General features: G+C 47.2%; 5 protein-coding genes across 6 annotated transcripts; 2 read left to right on the plus strand and 3 right to left on the minus strand.

The window, feature by feature from the left end:
- Nucleotides 1–2,460: 2,460 nt before the first annotated feature.
- On the minus strand, nucleotides 2,461–3,882 carry GL218_02610 (uncharacterized protein; the record flags this gene model as incomplete). The annotated part of the gene is made up of 1 exon (XM_033579139.1): nucleotides 2,461–3,882. The coding sequence occupies one exon, from the start codon at nucleotides 3,880–3,882 to the stop codon at nucleotides 2,461–2,463; it is 1,422 nt and encodes a 473-aa protein (XP_033438864.1).
- A 2,282-nt stretch (nucleotides 3,883–6,164) lies between these two features.
- Nucleotides 6,165–7,928, minus strand: GL218_02611 (the record flags this gene model as incomplete). 2 transcript variants are annotated; one of them, XM_033579141.1, is made up of 3 exons in its annotated part: nucleotides 6,165–7,398; nucleotides 7,452–7,512; nucleotides 7,577–7,928. In XM_033579141.1, 3 exons carry the CDS (start codon nucleotides 7,926–7,928, stop codon nucleotides 6,165–6,167), a joined length of 1,647 nt encoding a protein of 548 aa, XP_033438862.1. The 2 variants fall into 2 exon arrangements, with proteins under 2 accessions (XP_033438862.1, XP_033438863.1); XM_033579140.1 differs by lacking the exons at nucleotides 7,452–7,512; nucleotides 7,577–7,928 and having other exon boundaries at nucleotides 6,165–6,953.
- Nucleotides 7,929–10,395: 2,467 nt separating this feature from the next.
- Nucleotides 10,396–12,677, plus strand: GL218_02612 (3-phytase; the record flags this gene model as incomplete). Its single annotated transcript, XM_033579142.1, has 2 exons — nucleotides 10,396–11,873; nucleotides 11,924–12,677. 2 exons carry the CDS (start codon nucleotides 10,396–10,398, stop codon nucleotides 12,675–12,677), a joined length of 2,232 nt encoding a protein of 743 aa, XP_033438861.1.
- A 435-nt stretch (nucleotides 12,678–13,112) lies between these two features.
- Nucleotides 13,113–20,267, minus strand: GL218_02613 (Lovastatin diketide synthase LovF; the record flags this gene model as incomplete). The annotated part of the gene is made up of 7 exons (XM_033579143.1): nucleotides 13,113–13,940; nucleotides 13,998–15,952; nucleotides 16,004–18,557; nucleotides 18,622–18,941; nucleotides 19,002–19,207; nucleotides 19,258–19,468; nucleotides 19,523–20,267. 7 exons carry the CDS (start codon nucleotides 20,265–20,267, stop codon nucleotides 13,113–13,115), a joined length of 6,819 nt encoding a protein of 2,272 aa, XP_033438860.1.
- A 1,895-nt stretch (nucleotides 20,268–22,162) lies between these two features.
- On the plus strand, nucleotides 22,163–23,076 carry GL218_02614 (uncharacterized protein; the record flags this gene model as incomplete). Its single annotated transcript, XM_033579144.1, has 4 exons — nucleotides 22,163–22,204; nucleotides 22,257–22,275; nucleotides 22,330–22,848; nucleotides 22,904–23,076. The coding sequence occupies 4 exons, from the start codon at nucleotides 22,163–22,165 to the stop codon at nucleotides 23,074–23,076; spliced, it is 753 nt and encodes a 250-aa protein (XP_033438859.1).
- Nucleotides 23,077–23,560: the final 484 nt, after the last annotated feature.

The raw sequence follows: 23,560 nt of genomic DNA on the forward strand, positions 1-23,560 counted from the left end.
AGTGTGCCAGTTGTCAGAAATGGATCGTGGTTCCTAGGAATAGAGGTGTGCTTCAGATTTCCGAAGCGTTCAAACACCCAATGGAGATATTAGTTATCCGAACCCCGGCTCTTTTTCAGCTGCCTTTGAGCTCCCACCGACCTTCTTTCAGCCCATATGGTTTCTCTAGAGAGGCTCTTGCAGGTAACCTTTACCGTCATTGGCCAAACCCCTGTTCGCCTAACCAATCAACATCGAGGCGGGATGTTATTCGATCCCGCCTTACGGATGTGCTAGTACCGTATGTTGCTGATGCCCTTGGGTTTCTAACTACCCTAAGCCTCGCTTTGGTTCCGAATGAGTAGTATAAAATCAACGGGAAAACTATGGATAGCTTTTTGTCGGAGGCCTCTGAATTTGATCACTTTGATTCGGACTTAGTCATCATGAAAAATGAATACACCAGACTCGCACCATACCACAACTCAAGATTGGGCTCGATTACAGGATGTTATCACGAAATTATACCTTGACCAAGATAAGACTCTCGAGGAGGTCAAGTCGTACATGGAAGAACATCATGAATTTTACTCCACGTATGGACTTACAAGATAGGACTAGACGATTTAGCTAACATTGGGTAGTGTTCCCATGTATAAGAAGAAACTTGCAGCATGGGGTGCATTCAAAAACCTCCGATTTGATGAGGTCCTTCAAATACTCTATTTAAAGAAGCATCGCGATAAAACGCACAAACCATCTACATTTTATATCAGGAGCCGAGAGGTAGATCATGGTAACCTCCAGCTGTATCTGTCACGAAACCCCGCTGTCTTCGCGAAGCTCGAAGCCGGTGCAGCGCCCAGCCCGGAAGCAATTCGAGACGTGACTTGCCGAACCCCTCCTTCAAGTTCGCCTATTCCAAGTCATAAACGTCTTTCGCCACGGCCCAAATGTTCAACACCGGGAGGACGCCGTAGCCCACTTCCCTCTTTCCCCGAGGACATGTTTCAGGCGCTACATATTTACTTAGACAAATCTTTTGAGAAGGGCCTCTGGTCTTGGTCAGATACCCATTGTTGGAATACTCATGGCCGGTGTGGACCTTCAGGACTCTTAAGTTCACTACTTGATAGGTGCGTAACAGCAGGCCTATCGGTGTCTCGTCAAGCACAGCCAGTTGTAGTTAGGAAAGCCCTCGATACCCCATTTTCAATGCTGGCGAGGGTATTGAGGAATCCCCCGCCAATTCTCATACCCAAAATACTATCGACTGCTACTCATTTAAATCGAATTGGACGCGGAGAGGTACGCGGTTTGCTACTTCAATTTTGTCAAGACCTAAGCATGGAAATTTATGGTCAGAATAGTCCTCTCGCAAGGTTCTGGAGAAGCTTCGTATCAATCCCTTACATCGAACAGCGGGATGCTACGGAGCGTGTCTTAGCACTTTGTGTATCAGAATATGGTACACGGCTGGGATCGACTCACCCCTTAACTATCGAGACATATCTCAAATATTTCGACGCTGTAGAAAGGGAGAAGGATCCTAGAGTTCAATTACAAGGTCTCCAATACCACTTGTCTAAGATCCGCGACAATTTTGCTGACCGGTCCTTACTCGGTTTGCTTAAACTGGAGCATGCACTAGCGACTTGCAAATTAAATTTGAATCAAGGATTCCTGGACAAAGCCGAAGAAGCTTTATCTTGCCTAAGTCCTAGTTCCCTGGCGGCTAGGGATGAATCCTTTCGTTGTGTCTGGCTTGGGTATATCAAGTGCATTAAAAGGGACTTCCGACAGGCCGAGAACTTTTATAGGAGCTCGGTGCTTGCGGCAAGGCTTACTGGCTCCCGCGATTGCATTCTTGAATCCCTCTTTCAACTTGAGACCTTCTTATTGCATATAAAGAAACCAGTTGAAGCCGAAAGAATCCGCGCAGAGCGATTTCGAATGTTTCGCAAGTTGGATTCTCTTGTCTGGACTGATCAGAGCGAGTCACATCCTAGAGATAACACTCCTGGCCCTACGATCACGATCGTAAATATCGGCTCCGCAAAAAGTTCTTCTAAATGGAGGCCTTCTGCCTTTAAAGAGGTCACTGAGTACATTAATGCATCGGACCCCCAGTCATAATAAGCACGTGTATTCTGAGACTTCTGAATAAGGAGACAACATTTGTAACATAAGCGGCGTGTTAATACACCTGGAAATAGATGATAAGGAGAGAGCATTCGGATACATTGAAATGGAATATTTTGCCATGTTAATTCCATTACTTACGTTGTGGTGTATGTTTATACACTCTGGTAATGTTCAGAAGTATATTCCGGATGATAATAATCATGGTTGGTATTTTCATGGTGATTAATTACTTGTTACTATAGGGGCTTTTATTTCAAGGTATTAAAAGCAAGCTATCATTCGTTTACTAACCGTAAAAAAACTCTGTTTAGTGATGATTGTAACCATAGTCAACTTTTAGAATAGTGATCTTAACTTCCCTACATTGGTTATATTTTGAATAGTTGTGAAAGCATTATATGCTCTCTCGGCCTTTACACTTCCGATTTGACGTGACGCTTGGTCAATAAATTTTGTCTTTAGATCCTCCACAGTTAAAGGGTTATCCAAGCTGCCAATTGCGTGCTCGATGTAGTTTTCCATGGTGCTGTTGTCGTTGAAGGTTACGTAAGTGTATGCTTGATCCTCGCCTACGCTGTCGTCGATAGTTACATTGACTAACTTCCGCATGCTTATCACTGTATCGTTCTGCACTACTTGATCCGTAAACTGCGTGGGAGTTGCTTGGCCGTATAATAGTGCAACAGCGGCGGCGTGGTATATGCTGAACTTGCCTTCGAGCCCCGTCTGCGGATCTGTCTGACCGGTGAGTATCAGAACTTCCGGGTTCACGCGTAGGTTGATGCTCTTAATCGATTCAATCGAATTTCCCTCGCTTAGTATTTGGTTATGTAGCTGGATGCACCCGTCGATGGTAGGGTGCATGACGATGCCGCATGGAAATGGCTTGAACGTGTTCCTCTCGATCTCCCAAGTCCCCTTTCCCAATTGTGCAAAGTTGGCGGATGCGTTCTCGCGCGTGCTGACTACATCTAGCCAGCCATATTTGTCCTCCAGGGCCGTGAGTGAACTTGTATATCCTTTCTGTGCTAAGAGCGCGGCCAGCATGCCCCCTTGCGTTGCGCGCCCGATGTGGAACGACTTGGTCATTGAGCCGAAGAAGGCTTGCATCCCGACGACTTGTGTTGATGCGATTCCTATTGCGTGCTGGAGGTGCTCGGTATCCAGCCCTAATAGCTTGCCAACTGCGACAGCCGCACCCACAGAACCCGTCGTACTTGTAATGTGCCACCCCACGTCGTAGTGTTCCGGGTAGACTGATAGTCCAAGCTTAAGCTCGGCCTCGATGCCGGCAACGAAAGCGGTTAGGAAATCTGTCCCTGACACTACTCCGGCGGCTCGATTTCCATTGCCCTGAGATTGGGACTCGGCTTCAGCAATGGCGAGGAGCGCACTAGCTACCACGCCAGTAGGATGTATTATACTCGCGAGGTGCGTATCGTCGTAGTCATCAACATGCGACGCAATGCCATTGACAAACGCGGCGACTTGGGCGTCTGCAAATCCCGGCTCTATCCCGAACCCCAACCCGTTTCCGTCTAGCGACCCGTTCAGACCGAGGATACTAGATGTTGGCGGCCCGCCAAAACCTGCGGATAATGACGTGTTGAGCGCGATTTGCGGTGCTGCCTGCGCGAACCCGCCAATGGCGCAGCCGGCCCAGTTGTAGATGCTCTTGACGGCTGCGTCGACTACGGGCGCAGTCAGGTTGGCGTAGGTTAGGTTCGTAGCCCAGGATGCTAGCGTGAAGGTTGCCATGATCGTTAGTGCGCTGTCTGGATAGAAATTATAGTCCTGAGGACAGGATACCGTTTGTCAGCATTTGAGATAAAATCAAGTTAAACAAAACAGGCCTTTTATAGAGTTGTGGAGATGGTTACTTTCATAGTAACAATCTCCAAATGGCCTTCCTATCTTCGGGAATAGAATGGGCTTGCCATAGTATGTGAGCTGGTGAGGGGTTGGATTCGGGAGTGGTTTATGGCAGAGTATAACTACAACCTAATATATAACCAGACTTAAGATTTGGTGATTATGATATTGCTTATATGTAGAAGATAATTGAGTATATAGTTGATGAATAGGAATATTTAATTACCCCTATTATTTTCAAGCCTCAAAATAGTTAGACATCAGTTTTGGCCACTATTAACTATGAAATATAACTACTCCCGTTCCTCTGCCTTATAGTAACATATTATTTCCTTTGTATTTAGATTGAAACTAATTATGATATTCATCACAAGCTACGCGTTGGTAGATATTATACAGGTACATATTTGAAAAGGGGGCTCCTAAGTGATGAGTAATGCTAGTTACAAGTAACCTATCTGACCGACTACGGAGAAACACACAAGGAAAGCCGATTTAAAGTTGACCTATTTAATCGAATGTTCAAGCAATAATGTTTAATCAACAATTCTATTTCTAAGCCCTCCAAGTCCAAGCTAGTTTTGATAAAATGGAAAAAGTTCGGAGTTACCAGAGATTGTGATAACTTCGTATATCAGCAAGTTTTACCCACTACTTAACATTTCGCCGGACATGCCGTGCATCCCGCAGTATAATTGCTAGTGTTATAGCGAAAAACAATGTAATACCTCTTAGATACTGGATAACTTAATTCTCTCCTGTCAGGCTAAATGAAACAGTGTAGCGAAACCTTTACGTATAATTGAAAAGGCTGGGTGATAGAAATAGTACTATAGCCAAGCCACAATATCGTCAATCAAAGTATATACTCAATTAATAATGCTTCGTAATACTGCTATGAAGCTCTGGTAGTGATTCTGACCTAGTAAACCAAGTTTTTACTAGAAACGCAAGAGTTGCTTCAGCACCAAACGGATAGGGGTATAGTTCAGCTTCGTATCCGTTGCATTGCACATTTCACTGTAAATACTATAGTTCCTATTTTAGTTATACTAATTCATAATGGATTAACAGTAGAGTATAGGTTTAATAAATAACTCGGGCTGCTAGAGCTGATACTCTGACTTATGTATACGTTAGGTTAAATACCTATTAAACCAGTCTGATGTATGAGAATATCCCGCCATGACTTTTTGAAACCGTCTAACTTAACACCCTATAATCATAGAAATTATTTTCCTAATCCTTCATGTCATAGTTACATTTCTCAGCCGAGTAATGTTACTAAATTGGCAACGGAACGATAATTAACCCCGTTAGACCCAATACCGTTAGATGTGCCGGTTGTCGAGCTGTCGAGTTGTTAACATAGGTACCAATCTGATCGACAGTGATTTAGCTGGAAGTAGTAAATAAAATTTCGTCGTACCTAATTGGTGTACCTGGATTAATTGAGGCTATACGGACGCCTATATAAGAGGTCAGCCAAATCTTTCTCGATGGTTAAAGTGGGGTCTAGGACTTTCCCCCTATGATCTATAAAATTTATTTGATTGGATGAGAGACCCGCAAGGGATATTTCAAGGTCAACTGAGAGGGGTCGTTATTTAATACAAGTGATCTCCGTAGTAATTGTGGCGGCTAAATCGCCGTTTCATATCTGACTTTAATTACACTATAAGCAACTGGAGATTTACATACATGCAGTTATCACTGTGGGTCTACACATATGTGGTAGGGGTAACGTATACTACGCCTATGTTCGGTATATCGTCAATGGTTTAGGTGTTATGTCAAAGCTGTGGTGGACTTTATGACAGATAATGTGCAACTATAACTTTCATTAGGTTCATCAATAAGAAGTAATATTAGAAAGATGTTTAACTAACATCTTATGACAAACTCGAACACATAAGCTCTCCAAACTAGAATTACGATTACAGTTATCCTGCATGTCTGGTTGTCACATTTCTCAATTATTTATAACGACTATTGTAGTTAAGGCAATTGGTCTTAGTTCAAGACGTCTCGAACACAGAGCAATGTATGAGTAACTTAGGGATTTAAGTTATCTAGTCTTATAATAGTGACTATTTCCGATACACTTCTCGCGAACTTACAATGTGTACTCAAAACTCATCATAATTGGTATAGTGATAACTGCTCACTTAGCTAAAAACAGCACTGACAGCTCTTTTCGCATATCCTTTCACGCCGGTGGGCTTCGCTTTCTCAACATCATTCTTGTAAAACCTTCGTCCTTCGTCGAGCACGATGTGGTCGAGGTTGACCCACCATCTTCCACGGTAATAGGCTCTAGCGCCAAGCCATAGTACAACGATGACGATGACCGAGATGTAGTTTGCAAAGAAGGTTGTAGGACCCTGCTCGTGATCAAGTGGCCAGACAGCAAGGTAGAACTGGACTATAATGAGGAGGATGCACATGGTCAAACCCCACCAGGGACCAACTGGGTAGATCCAAGACTTCCAGGGAAGCTCCTCAGCTGTACGACCCTGCCTTGCCCAAGCGTGACGGAAACGGATGTGTGAGAGACAAATCATGCCCCAACCGAATAAGGTGAAGAGAGAGGTGAGATTTGAAAACCAAGTGAAGACATTAACGCCGGATTCACTGACATTGAGATAGGCAAGCCCACCACCAAGAACGAACGTAGGGACTAGACCCCACCAAGGGCGTCCAATCTTGTCAGCCTTTGTAAATACTTTGGGCGCCATGTTTAAGTAAGCTAGCCCCATTGCCGTACGGGAACCACCGTAACCTGAGATAGATCCAGTTGAGACAACCGATATGAGAATAACCGCGTTCATCATGTGAGCCAGAACAGGAATGCCTGCGTCGCTATAGGCAATGACGAACGGCGAAGAACCAGTTCCGCTGGCGCCATTAGCACCGAAAAGGCGATCGTTGTTAGGATTAACATTGATAGTAACCATGAGCGATCCGACTAAGTAGAAAAGCGCGAGGCGGAGCCATATAGATCCGACAGCACGAGGTATGGACTTTTTCGGGTTGGCTGTCTCGGCGGCGACTAAGCCCGAGTTCTCAGATCCCGACATGGCAAAGATACAAGTAGGCATTACGGCGAGGAAACCTTTGAAACCATGCGTAAATGGCATCTCGTTCCAGTACCGGAAACCCACCGCGTCGTAACCTGCTCCTCCGGCTGACATGACGATCATGGAGATAATAACAACGAAGATCCAGCCAAATTTAATCGTACTAGCGACGACTTCGATTTCACCGAAGAGGGTAACGGCACCGATATTAATTAGGATGATGATAACTAGCCATATGCTGATCCACCCTGCAATCGGCACACGTGTTGTCCAATACGTGATGACGGTATTCGCTGATGCCAACTCGTTCGCGATCGTGATACTACGATATCAGTAATTAGTAATTGACATCCTAAGATACTGAGTGTCACCTACCAGTAGCTGAACCAATAAGACCAACCAAGGGCAAAAGCAGCTGCTGGGTCGACAAACTTTCCTTTATTATAATATTATTAGCTGAAGCCGTCTATAGGGACTTGATTTATGAGCCTTGTACTTACCAGTCCACTGCACGAATGCAGACGGTAGAGGATACACACACGCCATCTCGCCAATAGAATGACTAACACACCAAATCATAGATCCGGCGAGACAGTAACCAAGGAAGATACCAGCGGGACCACCATTGGCCAAAGAAGTACCACTACCAAGCCATAAACCCATACCAATACTGGAACCAAGTGCTATCATGGTCAAGTGACGCGTGCTCAAAGAGCGTTTCAACTCGGTATCTGCGCCATGATCGCCATCATCATCGATGTAAGGATCACCAGCGAACGAAGGATTCTTATCATGAAGATCTTCACTGCCGTTGTAGACAGCAGAAGGACTGGGAGAATCGTCGCCCGCCATTAATTATTGTAACGCACTGCGCAAGGCGATACCAGAAGGATGGATGACTTTAATTGGGTTTAATATTGAAGAACCTAAGAGTAGGAAATGGAGAAGAAGGCCTTCTGGAAGGAGTTAAAGTAATAATAAGAAGTAGAAGGCGCGCACGTTGCTACTTATTAACTCTAAGTTGCGACGCCCCTTGCCAGTGCCACGTGTAACAACCGGTTGTAGTTGACTTTGGAAGGAGGATTCGATAAGAGAGAAGCGAGGAAGTCACGTCTCCTGATTTGATGGGAAGACAAGTACAGAAGACAAGTACCTAAGATAATCACTTCCCCCAAAGTCTTTGGCTGAATCATTTAATTAGCTGAATAGCTGAATAAAACATTAACACCATCAGCAACAACAATAACCTTATTATAATCATAGAAGGTCCGAAGACAAGGTTGACAAGGCAAGCCTCGGGCGCAACATTGCCTTGCTTATTCCAGGACGGCTGAATTGTGAGTTGGTATTTGTTGATTTATTGACTGTGTTCTGACTGTTTCGTAGAACCGATAAGGAGACGACTCCGGAATGTCTTAGACTGGATGGTAAACGAGAGACAGTGTGGCATCTAATGTACATGGTTACGAGATCGACGACAAGATTTACAGCGCATTATACAACTCAAAGGTCAAGCTTCCGACCTGGTCAGGGGGTTGCACAAAACGCATCCTTCGATTTACCTAAACACTAGAAACACCAGAAATACTAGAAATACCAGAGATACCAGAAACACCAAAAATCAAACCAACTTGTCTTATATAATAATTACTGTAAGTACTTACCTATACGATAAATAATAAGGGTAGATGCACGATATATGAGTTTATATATGCAAATCGAAAATGCATAGGATACATACCTACACGTCTTACCGGAGTCAGTTGTGATACCCGGGCACAAGCATCAAAACTCCACGATGTACAACACCAACCATTGTGCACACGACACTCCTACGATGCGGTATGACCCATCAGCCTCCAGCCATAAGCAGCACCAAGAGCCAGTTAAATAGCTGAAAAGCCATTCATTTTAATTCAAAGATTCCTAGGCGTCATGGCTGAACGTAGCATCCTACGTCCTTATCGTAGCGAATCAACAACCTCGTTTTCCGTCTACCGACTGCTTGATTTGACGGAGCGTTGCACATAGGGCTTGTTTTACCTTGCTTTACGTTGATCGCCCGACTTATTAGAGCTCTGTTGTCACCTAGGCGTTTTCTCGAAGTTCCACGCAGCTCTAGATGCCCTACACCGAGCCCAAACAGACGCACATCGGGTATCCCGTAGCTGCGGTAAAGACCTGTTTCACTCATCTCTAGATCATATGTACCTATCAGATGTATAGACATTTTCCGGGAGCGCAGTCTTATCTCGAGGTGACACGTCGTTTCCAATTCGAGAAAGCCACACCCTGGTACCACCAATCATGGTTATCCAATTCGCGAGATAAGGATATATATTTGGTTCCCGATAGCTACACAGCGCCGCAGCATCTCGCGAAACATCGTCAGATTCATATGATTCTTCGGACGTTATAAGGCGAGAAACGCGAGAGAACCACGAGAAAAGACTCGTACGAAGTACACCATGATGATGAGGTAGAATTCCATGAACTTCGTGCGTAGGTACTTTTCGGATCCGATACCAGGGACCAGGTAGCCAATGAGACTCTCCATCCATATTCGCACGTTCCAGGAGGATGCTACTTCTTGGCATTGATTAGATCTGTACCAAATCCTGCTACTAATTGGTAGTGATCCTTATCGACTTTGGAAGAACTTATCAGTGTAATTTTTAAAAGACTCATCCGTCGTCTTTCTGAATTCTCATAAATGCTGGCATTATATGTCTACTAACGTTTTATTACGTACATGAATAGTTCATGTTACAAGCTTGCGGAAATAAGCTACCGATCTAAGAAGCTTCTTAATGCTTGTTTTCATGTTTTGCCGACGATCCTCGTACCCCCACTCTCATCGCTACTATGATTCGCTAATATTTTAAGCGGTTTCGCTCATAGGGGGGCTTGCCCCTTTTGCTTGCTCCGTAGTCTCATATATTCTCAAAGGGAGTTTTGAAGAATTGAGGAATAAACTCACGAGGAGAAGTTTTAGTGATTTAATAAAAATTTCTAGCTTGTAAGCTCTTGAATGCCGACGAGCAAATAGATGAGCAAATCTTTTACGACTATGGCTAATTTGGAAGGCGAAGATCTCTTAACTGCTTGGCGTGGGGATTTTGAGCCAACGGCATTGTCGCATGATTGCACGGGTCAGTTTCGACTATGATTTACACAGGGGTGAGCTCCGATGAGCCCCTGAGAGGTAATGACTTCAAATAATTATTCGACTATATTAAAGAGGATGAGACGATGATGGTCTGTCTTGGAGTTCTTAGCTGGTATCCCTCTCAGCAAGAACGACAAGTCCAACTCCACAATGAGATCCCGTTACCTTCTCGCTACTTCGTTAGCTGCGAGCGCGACTGTAGCTGCATTGGAAGTTGATTTGCCGATTTCAGCAAAATCTGGCGACGTCGAGTCAGACTCAGTAGCCGTGTTCTACGATGATTCACAGCCCCTCATCGTTGGCAATGATGGTGGTGCTAGTACTGGTGGACTACGCCTCTTTACTTTGGACGGCGAAACCCCGTTGACAGAAACGGCCCACGAGACTCCTGGTCGCACGAAGCTTGTAACAGCCGTCCACGGGGTTGGCGAGAAAAACCTCGTCGTTACCATCGCCCAACCTGATTCCTTCTTTCGACTTTACGACGCAAGCACCACCAAGCAAGTTGGTGAGCCTCTGGCACGTACCTTAGGTGACTGGTCAGCTCTCTGCTCTTGGAAGAGCCAAAGCAGTGGAGAACAGTATATCTACTTGTTCGGCAAGAAGCAAACTGTGCAGCATCTCTTGAGGGAAAATAATGGAACTTATGAACTTGTTGAGATCCAAACCTTCGCAAACCCAATCGAGGCGACGTCGTGCGCCGTCTCTTTGTCTGCGGAGGCTGTATATTTCGCAGCGGATGACGGCCCTGAGATTTATACCTTTCCAGCTACGGAGACAACTTCAGCGCCGCAAATCAGTGTTCTCGGAAAGGCTGAAGATGATGTTACGGCACTTGCCGCTTACATTAGCCTCGACTCGGATTATATCCTGGTTGCTGAGAACGATGTCATAGCGGTATATAATAGTTCCTTCACCCAGTTGGGTTCTATGAAGATTACCTCAGATGAGGACATCGAAATTAAGGGCCTAAACGTCTACCAAGCGCCGACAAAGAAATACCCAGCCGGCGCAGTAACCTATGCTACGAAAGGTGATTCTGGAAAGAGATTTGCCGTTAGTTCCTTGGAAGCAGCATTCAGTGGGCTAGGCCTAGATCTGAACACATCTTACGATCCTCGCGAGAATATAAGCAGTTCCAGCTCTGTTTGCTCTCAGTGCAGCTTCAATGGCTTTTGTCAAAACGGTACTAGCGACGCGGGTACACTCTCGTGCTCATGCTTCGCAGGATTCGACGGCGAGGACTGCGCAAAGATTACGTGTCGTAATGACTGTTCGACGCATGGCGAATGTGTTGGAGCGAATATATGTCAATGCGAAGATGGATGGGGCGGCTTGTACTGCGCATTCAAGGTGGTGCAGCCCGTTGCTGAAACAGATGCTCACGGCGGCGATGGAGATGATCCTGCGATATGGATATCGCCCACTGATAAGGCCGAATCGAGGATTATCACTACTACGAAATCAGAAGAAGGCTCTGGACTGAGCGTTTTTGATCTCGGTGGGAAGCTATTGCAGAGCATAGACGCCGGGGAGCCGGATAACGTTGACGTGATATACAATTTCCAGGCTGGAAATAGAACTATTGATTTGGCGTATGCTGCTTGTCGAACTGACAATACTCTATGGTAAGTCTCCTTATAACCAACTCATTTTAGTCTGTAGCTAACTACTTTAGCCTCTTTGAGATCACTACCAATGGTACTCTACAGACAATAGCCGGTGGCTCGCAGCCAACTAAAGACGGCTATAAGGTCTACGGTAGCTGCGTATATCACTCGCGTAAAAGTGGCAAGCAGTATCTGTTTGTCAACGCCAAGTCGGCCGAGTATCTTCAATATGAACTGACATGGGCTGAGGATGCATTGCAAACTACCTTAGTGCGTAATTTCACGGGCGGAACTGGCAGTCAAGTAGAGGGATGTGTCTCAGACGACGCAAACGGATGGATTATCATCGGCGAGGAACCTCGTGCTCTCTGGCGCTATGGTGCAGAGCCGGATGATGACTCTAGCGAAGGATTCCTTATCGGAGAAGTTGGCGATGGCAATATGTACGCAGACGTTGAAGGTGTTACATTGGTTGAAGGTCCATCAGCGGACAAGGGTTTCATACTCGTCAGCCAGCAAGGTGTCAGTGCGTACAATGTGTACCGTCGGGCTGCTCCTCACGACTTCGTCGAAACCTTCACGATTTACGAGAACTCGGAGAAAGGCATAGATGGTGTAACTAACACTGATGGACTTACCGCTGTAGGCGCAGCCCTCGGAGATGCTTTCCCCAACGGATTAATAGTCACTCATGACGATGCCAATCAACTACCAGAAGGAGGCACAAGCAACGAAGCGAGCTACAAACTGGTTAGTCTTGGAGATGTACTCGGGGAGGAGTTGATGAAGGAGGTCGATGCGAACTGGGATCCAAGAGCTTAGCCGTCAAGAAAAGCTTCATTGACACCAATGATGCAAAGCATGAAGAAACAAGCAAAAGTATAATGTAATAACAATCTATGAATTATCAATGATATACCTATACTACCTATATAAGAAAATATTACCATCCTGTTACAGCCAAATAAAAAACAACCCAGATAACTCGGGGGAAGAACTTGTATACAGTAGTAATTCTAGACGACATGTTACCAAAACAACCCCTGAAAATAAAAATAAACGACAAATAACTAATGTTAATGACGATAATGATAATAAGTAAAAAGAAAAGAAAAATTAATAAAAGCGCTTAGCTCCCCCATCCTCCAAAATCATTCATTCTAATCGTTGCGATAAAATGCGTTGGGTAGGCATCTAACCCTATGGTAGGCCACCTCCTATGTATATATAATATAAGGTAGTTATGTCTTCCCACATCTAGAAGTTAACCAACTTGCTCTTGACGCAGACAGCCTTGGACAGCGTCTGAATGGAGCCGCTGGACAGCAACTCGAGGACCTGGAGGGTGGCCTCGAACTCGCGGGTGATGAAGTTGCGGATCTCGATGGCGACGAGCGAGTCTAGCGGGTAGTGCGACAGCGAGCGCGTCACGTCGAGGTCTTCGAGCTCCATCATCATCACCGCGGCGAGCTTGTGCACGAGCCCGTCGCAGACGACTGCTTCGGCTTCCTCGAGCGTCTTGGCCGCTTTCACGACCGCGTTGTACGATATCGCCTTGGTGCTGCCCGAGGCGGCGGCGTCGGCGGCTGCGGCTGCTTCCATGGCTTCGCGCAGGTGCTTGCATTTCGCGTCGGGGGTCCAGAAGGGCTGCATGCTGGGGGTGATGCGCATGCCGGTGATGGTGTGGTTGTTGCAGGCGGTGGCCAGGTTGCCGTTGATAGCGGCGCCGAGGAGAGCGAGGACTTCGGCTTCGCAGATGGTGTCGCTGCCGAGGTTCTTGGCGACTTCGGCGGCCTTCTCGAGATCCTCGGCCAGGTAGCCGGAGTCGGAGATAGCTGTCAAGTCTAACGATGACGCGGGTAGGCCTTGGGCTAGGCGGTATTGGACGAAGGCGTTGAGGAAGCAGTTGGCGGCCGCGTAGGCGGCTTGACCTCTGTTGCCGACGGCGCCGGCCACGGATGAGATGGCGACGAAGAAGTCTAGGGGTGTGCTGGCGAGGGCGTTGTGGAAGTTCCAGGCTCCTTGGACTTTGGACTCGATGACGGTGGTGTATTGGTCATAGGTCATCTTCTCGAATAGAACATCCTATTTTTTTTTGTTAGTTGATTAATCTAGAGTGATGCTGGGGTTGAAAAGACTTACGTTAAGGACCATGGCACCGTGGATTACACCCCTGACAGGAGGCAAGCCCTCTAGACCGTGCTGAATTAACTCTTCAACAGATGCAGCGTTAGCCACGTCAGCGCGGCGCACAACGATTTCTGCACCAGCGGAGGCCGCTTCTTCAATTAATTCCTTGACCTTGCCCGTTGCGCTGCCACTTCGTGAGACTAGAACCAAGTGTCGAGCGCCTCGGCTGACCATCCATCGGGCCATGCTTCGACCAAGCCCACCGGTACCGCCGATGAGGATGTATGAAGCATCAGCCTTGAGCAGCTGGGCAGGTTTACGGGGAGGCGTTGCTTTGACGACATCATGTGCATGTGGTACGACGACGAGCTTGCCGTGAGCCTTGGCGCCGTGAAGCGTCTTGAATGCGGACTCTACCTCGGAGATGGGGAATACGGTGACGGGGGAGATGGGGCGGATCTTGTTGTATCGCATCAACTTGGATACATCGGAGAGGAGTCTTTGTAGCAGCTTAGGTCGCTCAGCAGCGATTGCCATGATATCGACGGTCATGAAGCTGGCGTTGTTGTCGAACTGGGTCATCTCCAGTCTTGTGCTGGTGTTAGTGTCCCGAGCACCGATGTCGATTAAACGTCCGAACTTGTTGAGGCTGCTCCAGCTCTCACGTAGACCGTCACCGGTGAGGCAGTTCAGTACTACATCAACACCAATGTTACCGGTGGCTTGGCGTACAGCATTGCCAAAAGATAGGTTCCTGCTGTAGAAGATGCGGTCTTCAGGTATGTGGTACTCGTTGATGAGGAATTCCTTCTTCTCAGTGCTGCCTACGGTAGCAAATACCTTGGCGCCGACCATCTGAGCAAGCGCGATAGCAGCTTGACCAACGGCACCGGCGGCGGCATGGATTAGAACAGTCTCGTCTTCGGCCAGTCGCCCAAGTTCGATAAGAGAATAGTAGGCGGTGCTGTAAGCGAGAGGGAGTGTTGCACCCTCTTCGAACTGCATGTCCGATGGAAGCTTGAATGCAAAGGTAGCCTTGGTACGGGTTGACGTGGCAAAGGCGCCTTTGGTAATAGCTGCAACTCGGTCGCCAACCTGGATGTTCCTGACGTCCTTCCCTATGGCGGTGACCACACCACTGGCTTCTACACCAAAGTCGTGCGTCGCGAGTTTGCCGTGGGCAGCTGTGAGATCTCTGTGATTAACACCGACGGCGTGGACCTTGAACTCGATGTCTTCGCCATTGAGGGGTGCCTCGGCAACCAGGTCGTCGATAAAGTGAAGTGTCTCAAGCGCACCCGCGTCTGTGATAGCCATCTTTAGTTGTCGGTCTGACTCACCAAATGGTGTTTGCTGAAGAGCAGAGGGTTTAGTTTCTCTGTGGACGATCTCGTTCATCACCTGATCGTTGATGATTCGCGGGGTGAAGAATGATCCGTTCCTCTCCTGGAACTCAAGCTCGCCATTCAAGGCGCTGCTCTTGCCGAAGACTGCGGTGAAGATCTTGAGAACGGCTTCGGTCACCTGCTCGGTCGATAGTTGGTTCCGTCCATCGAGGTCTAATGTGGAGAATGGTAGTAGAGTTTCTGAGCGGATGGTTCGGCTAAGACCAAGAATCATGTTGAGGTCTGGAGAAGTAGAGTTGTCGTAAGCGCCACGGACAACCCACAAGGCGCCTTGCACAGAGGTGAGCATCTTTTGAAGAGCGGTGAATTCATCAGCCTTCAGCTGCGATAAGAGCGGCTTGTCAATCTCAGAGAGGAAGATGAGAAGTTTGTTCTCGGCCTGTGCCTCTAGAAGAGTACTCGTGGTAGGTAATTTGCCAGTGATTCGTTGTAAGGCCTCAGCTAAGCTGAAAGCTATTTGTGCCTGAAGGCTACCCACTCCATATACAATCTCAATGTCTGAGTCGGGTAGTTGGCAGTCTTCGACAGGTACCCATTCCGACGATGAGCTGTCAGAGTCCACTGATACTGGGTCAAGGATTGGTTCCCAGTCGAGCTTATAGCATAGCTCACGGTGAGCCTCCTGGTCAGCCTCTCCGTCGCGCTCTAGTATAGGGGCAATGGTAAGACCATCCAGCTTGATGACAGGTTCCGACGCATTAGGACCGGCAATGAACATGTTCATCTTTGTTGGCCTGGGGCTATCCGTTGGTAGGGATCCAAGACAATACGCTTTGACGGCCTTCCCGGGTGTCTTGCTGATCTCGATGACTTCCGTCGAGATGGAGACGCTTGAGACCGATGAGGGTAGGTATATGGTGTCTGGGGATGAGTTGTCTGAGCTAGCAATTGGCCAGTACATGGAGATGAGGGATTCAAGGAATGACGGTTGAATTATAGTGTCGGTTAGGTAGTGGTTAGGCATCTCCTTGGCCACGTCGGGAACAAGGAGGTCGGCTCGCGAGCAGGAACTAGAGGCCTTGCAGTTGGTTACTCCTTGGAAGGTAGGGCCATAGGCGACACCAACCTCAGAGAGGTTGTCGTACAGCTTTTCCATTTCAATAGACGAAGACGCGGCAGCGTTGATGTCAGAAATGGTTGACTGGAGATGGATTCGTGACGCCAAATTCTGTCTGGCATCATCCACACCGTTCGATTCGTGAGTTTGAACAGCAATTAATCCCTTGCAATGTTCCTTCCACCCCTTGCTCTTTGTCCACGAGCAGATACGGAACTCATCCCACACTTCTGATGAGACTAAAGTACCCTCTTGATGTGGCCGGAGGGTAGTCGTCATCTCGACATCCTCATCGGGTATAACCAATGGTGCAAGAACAGATACATCACGGAGCTCAAACTTATCAAAGTTCACGTGTGCGCCCTTTGCTCGCTGAGCTGTTGCTTCGACAGCCATTGATATATAGCCTGAGAAGGGGAAGATTGTCAGGGATTGGACCCTGTGATGTTGCAGCCAAGGCAAGTCATCGAGGCGAACAATATTCCTCCACGTAGGTTCAAGTTCATTAGAGTAGTTGGCGAGAGTGCCGAGGATATCATTGCGGGGAGCGGTTCTGTTCTTGTGTAGATCTGTCATGCGGGATTCGTGCCAGTACTTGGATGAATAGTTCCAGGGGTAACGAGGTAAGTCGCTTAATAACATTGGCGGCTTGCCCTGCTTAGGGAAGTTGATGGCTTCAAAGTCAATTGGAGCTCCCTTAGCAAAGAGGGTAGCAGCAACATCAAGGGCAGTCTCTACAGCATCCTTCTTTCGTGCGAGGGCAGAAGCATAAGGGATCTTAGCTGCATCGCCACCTACCGTCTTAAGGATCTGCTTAAGGGGTCCCTGGAGCGCAGAGTGAGGTCCAAGTTCAACAAGCATGTTGACACCTGTTCTATGGCCATCAATAGGCTCAAGCATGGTCTGTACTGCCTCGTTGAACCTGACTGGGCAAGTAAGGTTCTGTACCCAGTATGATGCTTCGAGTTCAGTGCCGTCAATACGTCGGCCCAGGAGTGAGGAATGGAATCTGACGTCAGTCGAAATTGGTCCTTCAAGCTGATCAATGGATGCCTGGTAATCCTTTGCGAGTAGATTCATGTGGTGTGAATGATAAGCAGTGTCAACAAAAAGTTTCCTGTTGAAGAGTTGCTTCTCTTCAACAACCTTCTTCAACTCATCAATACCAGCCTCGTCACCTGAGATAGTAAGACTGCTAGGGCTGTTATAGCACGCGATCTTCACTACACCATCTTTGAGATCCGAAAGTAGAGGCTCGAACTCTTCTTTGCTACCTCCAACAGCCATCATGGAGCCTTTCAAATCAGGGTATTTCTCTTTTAAGACAGGGATGAGACGGCCCCTGTGGTAAGCGATAGAGACACATGCCTCGAAGGTTAGGATACCCGCGGCATAGGCCGCACCGATTTCTCCACTGGAATGACCAGCCACTGCAGTGGGTAAAATATTCCATGATCGCATAAGATCAACTAAGGCCAATTGAATAGCAGTGCAAGATGGCTGGCTAATATGAGCCGCTCCGACGGCAGAAGTCTTCTCATCTTTGCTTAATTCTTCCACGAGAGACCAAGAAGCACCCAACGTGCTCAAACAAGCATCCGCATAGTCAATTGCATGTGCGAATACGGGATATTGGTCGTAGAGCTCACGGCCCATACCATACCACTGCGCACCTTGTCCAGTAAAGATGAATCCGATCCTTAACGGGTCGACCTCCTTACCGGGGGTAATTCTCTGGTTGTTGATAGCATCGATGAAGTCAAACGACCTAAGCGCGGGAATTGCCACCCGATATTGTAGCAGAGATCGTCGTTGACCCAGAGTGTAAGCAACGTCAGACATTAAGTCCTTTTGGAACATCTCAGGTCTTTGCTCCAAGTAGATAATCAGACTCTTCAGAACTGCCTCTAGTGTGTTTTTGTCATTCGCAGTGACTGGGAAGAGTTTCCTCCCAGGGTTGTCGTTCTTAAGATCGGCATCGTTCTTAGAGCCCTTTTGCGTGAAAGGGACTTTTTCAAGGACGACATGAGCATTGGTACCGCCAAACCCAAAGTTGTTGACACTGATGTATTTCTTATTCCGCGGCCAAGGGCGTTGGGTAATGGGTACCTGTATTAAATGAGCAAATGCTCTCCAGATTACAACGTGAGCAAAAGGGGGGGATAAAACAAACCTTGAAATTCCACTCCTTCCAAGGAATCTTCTCATTGGGGTATTTGAAGTCATAATTAGGCAAAATGAAACCTCGCTCTAACATGAGAGCAGACTTGATAATTGCAACAATTCCAGAAGCTCCCTCAAGATGGCCGATATTGGATTTGACAGATCCGATGAAAAGGGGGTCTCTCGGAGACCTCCCGGCACCCAATACATTATGAATTGCGGTGGCTTCGATTGGGTCACCAACTCTAGTTCCCGTTCCGTGTGCCTCCACGAAGCCACAATCAGCGGGGTCGAGTCCAGCGTTGGTATATACTTGGCGCATCAATATTTCTAAGGCGTTATGTTAGTTATGTTACTATATGCTTCGAAAAATGCCTTTTGCAAACTTACCTTGCGCCTCGCCGGAGGGCATAGTAATACCGGGAGTTTTTCCGTCCTGGTTGATCCCGCTTCCGGCAATGATTGCTCGGATTTGATCGTTGTCTCTGCGAGCCTGATCGAGAGGCTTGAGGATTACCATACCACACCCCTCACCACGACCAAATCCCGTACCTCTACTATCGAAGGAAAATGATCGACCTGAATCCGAAAAGAGTCTAGTGATGTGATGAGCATTAAATCTGATACTAAGATCGAGATCCCTTACCTCGACTTAGAAAAGGATATCCAAAACTCCGGGAGCATATTCAAATGACAACCACCAACTATTGCCATGCCCGATTCACCCGCACGTAAGCTCTGACAAGCCACATGCAGTGCGACCAAACTTGAAGAACATGCCGTATCTGTAGTAAAACTGGGCCCGCGAAGATCAAAGAAATGCGATAATCTATTAGATTGCATGGCGTACGCGCAACCTGCCAACGTCATCAGCGGAAAAAAATTATTTCAATATTCCTTGGCCAACTTACCGGTAGCTTGATGCATAGGAATAGTGTCTGAATCTCTGAACAAATGAGATTCGTATTCGGGGAATGATCCGCCAACAAAGACTCCGACATCCTTGCCAATGATCTTGTGCTTGGGAATACCCGCGTTTTCGAGCGCTTCGAACGTGCATTCCAAGAGCAGGCGTTGTTGCGGGTCCATAGAGATAGCCTCCTTCTCCGTTAAACTGAAAAAAGGGGCGTCGAATGCTTGTAGGTCTGTGTTCAGAAAGTGGCCACCAACAGGGTTGTGGGAGCCAGCTTTCCCCGGATTCGGGTGATAGAAGCTGGCGGTGTTAAACCGTTCCTTTGGTATCTCTGAGTAGCCAGTTCGAGCTCTAGCACATAGTTCCCAGAACTCGGCTGGACTTGCTACGCTGCCCGGTAGCCTACAAGACATACCAACAATGGCAATAGGCATCGGCTTCTCTTTAGGTAGTGACGTATGGCCCCCATTCACGCCGTTTGAGTCTCCATTGCTGAGGCCGTTGCTGAGGCCATTGGTTTGACCAACTCGATGACCGTTGGTCTGTCCGAAGGGTTGAGCATGATGCCCATTTGGCTCAGAGTTGCCATTGGTGTGTGAAGAGCCATTAGTGAATCCGTTTGTATGTCCATTGGTATGGCCATTGGTATGCCCGTTGGTGTATCCGTTAGTAGGAGCTCTCGAATCCTCGTGGACTCCGTTGGATGTGCCATATGCACTGGGGCTTGTGGCTGACGGGGCCATGACTACGGATTTCGTTGCGACGGTACTATAGAGCCCAAGAGTACTCTAAGAAAAGACTTGTCAAGATAGCATTTAGGTCGAGAATGCGGTTTATATTTCTGTCTCAAGGAGAACAGTCGGAACGCGTAATAAGTCGTGTCCCGTCCGGGGTCGCAAGTGGGCTGTCGTAAGTTACAATAATAAAGCCTGATATTCGGGGGATAGGAAAATCTTTCCACCCTTAGCACGGAACCCCATGGATGCAACTTTAGGCAAGTAGCTCTTCTATAGATCTGACGGCGTCTATCGGAAACGTTTACACGGGAATGGTAGGATCCAATAGTCGAGTTGGCCTAGTTGTACCATTTGTCATCCCTGACTATCACGGCTACCACGATGCCGATCATATTGACAATCTGTCTTAGACATTGCACACCAATTTCCTGACCTCTTGCAGGAGCCCAGAACCCAGAAGCTTATGCAGGGGTCGAGATACTGGATCAGGACACCTATAGAGAGACTTCATCTGTCTAAGTCACCCCTGCAGGGGTAACCATTCATCTACGGTAGGAGGATGATCAGGGTCCTCGTAGCTTACGATTCGCTTACACGACGACATCAGGATAACAAGTACTGACGTGCTCCTGTACCGATATCACCGGGAGGGTCCTCGTAACCTCGTAACGAGTCGTTATACTCGAAGAGGAAGCTGTCCTAAACCACGCATGGTCGAGGCGGCGCGGGAAGATATTGCCGATCCATTTACCATTTATTGGAAATACCTGCATCAAGGCTAACCGAATACTGGATCATAAGGGTTAAGATTGTCAGTGTAAGTTAAGTTTGTTTTGCTTGATTTCCGATCTTGGGAAGTTGATTCCGGAGGTTTTACACGACCAAAGGGGTTAAGGCAGATAGAGATTGAGACATAGATATTGCGATGTAGCAGGGGGTTGAATGTGGCGGCAACCCGATAAGGATGCGTCCAAGGCTCGCGTCCCTGGCATATACTACGCATACGTTGTAGGCGTACGTAGCAGATACTACTACAGATACTACTACTAACATTACCACCACAACCACCACAACCACCGAGATAGAATCCTTGACGGCACCCAATATGGATAGATTGTATAGTCCCACCCCGCGCGGCTTGGCACCCGGCACTTTGAGCTCCTATGGCTCCATTCGAGGTCGTGGCGTGAGTGGGGGCACTTACCGACAACGAGAGCACAGCAGTCTACTACGTAGTAGGCTGTTATCATGTCCAATGACGGCGGCCCAGGCTAACTTATACTATTTCCTACAGTTATACACGCTATTGGCGTTTTTATCCGGGTGGCGCCGAAGCCATACCCAAAACAACAAAGATCTTATAACATAGACCTTAGACTAAAAAAGCCCTACGGACCCAAATGGAGTTTATAGACCTCTATAATCCCGTGAAAATATCCCGGCATGTCTCGAGGTATAGAGCCTCAGCTCACATGTTACAAGACTACCTGATGACAGGGGTGGCTGTTACCCATGCTATGTAACTCCGTCTTGTAGGAGTTGGCGGATGTTGCCACTGCATGAGGTCCTGCAGCAGCTTTTGCCAAGATCTACCTCGCTGGGGATCAATGTATCTCAAACGAGCTCATTAGTCTCCGGACTCTTCCTACGGACACCCCCGGAGGGGAACCGGGACGGTAGAGTCTCAGTTCCAAACAGAGATATCAAGTATCTTATACGTAAACTAACACGTAAGCCTTCTCCCGTGTTTTTTTTTTACTCTTCAATACGCGCAATCATTCATTTTACTGCATTCCCTGTCTCTCATGCTTGTTTTCTTATGGCTGCGAATCTCCTTTTCTCTTATCCAATTCGGTGTAACTAGTTGCACAGTTTCTTAGAGACTACCTCAATCTTTCAACATGAAGTTCTTGTGTCTTCCCGGCGCATATGGAAGCGCTGATGTAAGTCTTGGTATTCTTGGGAGATAAGATACTCCACTAACATACAGTTTAGAAATTCCAAGTCCAACTAGGTACTGCATCCGCTGTGTATCCTATACACTTACGCACTTGCTGACGAAATTTAGCACCTCTCGTCAACGAACTGTTGTCTGACGATACTGCCCAGTTTCGTTTTGTTGATGCGCCATGTGAGGCAGTGCCTCCGGAGGGGTTCGAAGATTTCTTCGGAAAACCTCCCTACTACCGCTTCATCGAGCCAGATGAGAAAGGGACAGATGATACTGATGTCTTATCTCGAATTCGAGATTTCCCTGAATGCGATACGGCCGAAGACACAATGCGAGAACTCATGAAAGAGGGTGTTGCCAGCAGTGTTCGGAGTACGAATAGGGCCATTGAGTACCTATTTGAAATCATGGAGAAGGAAGGTCCCTTTGAAGGGATTATTGGATATTCTGAGGGAGCTACTGTCGCTTCAACCTTTTGCCTCGCTGAACAGAGACGATTCGAAGAAACCGGAAGGAAACCTCAGATCAAATGCGGCGTGTTCTTCGCCGGCTGGCCACCTTTAGACCCTGCTACATTCGCCATGGTGCTCGCGGATGAGTCTGATCTCATGATTAACATCCACACCTGTCACATCAGTAAGTCTTAAAACATACGGCGTTATTAACATGACGATGCTAACTATTATTCGAGTCGGCTCCCTCGATCCTTACGTTGCGGGCTCAATGGCTCTGTATAACACGTGCGAACCCGATACAGCTTACATCTTTGACCATGGCAAGGGTCACACACTTCCAAGAGAAAAAGGTGTCATTAAGGAGCTTGGAGACGTCATCCGTAACATGATCGCAGATGCGTCAGAATAGAATTACATGATAGAAACACATTTTAGATTACCATAGCTGTTTAGTTTATTTCCCGATGTAGGTATAGAGATTTTCCATGCAGTTATTATTGTAGAAGCAATATAATTACCCATACCGCACTCGATTTCTGTGTACAGAAACTCCGTGATAGGGTTCATTTAGAATTGGAATTTTTCCATGCATAATGTAACCTCGCTCGATTTGGCGGCAGCATTGCCTGTGACAAGAGAAAACGCAGCTAATTAGCCACCTACCATACGAGGGAGTTGCTTCTGCCACCCAAGCTTTTAAGGTAATATCCCGTATGTAGCTATTGGAAAATGGTTGCTTATATTGAAGATGATCGGCAGCTAGGGACACAGCGACAAGGGAGACCGTCCAATACTCCCGAGACATGCAGACGGATAAGGCATGACAAGGGGGCCCTGCCAATGGGGTATATCGACTCATTTATTTTAATTGATGCTTAATTTTCTCAGATTCT

This window comes from Daldinia childiae, assembly GCF_008694065.1.
Source record: "Daldinia childiae strain JS-1345 chromosome Unknown Scaffold2, whole genome shotgun sequence".
Classification (NCBI taxonomy): Eukaryota; Fungi; Ascomycota; class Sordariomycetes; order Xylariales; family Hypoxylaceae; genus Daldinia; species Daldinia childiae.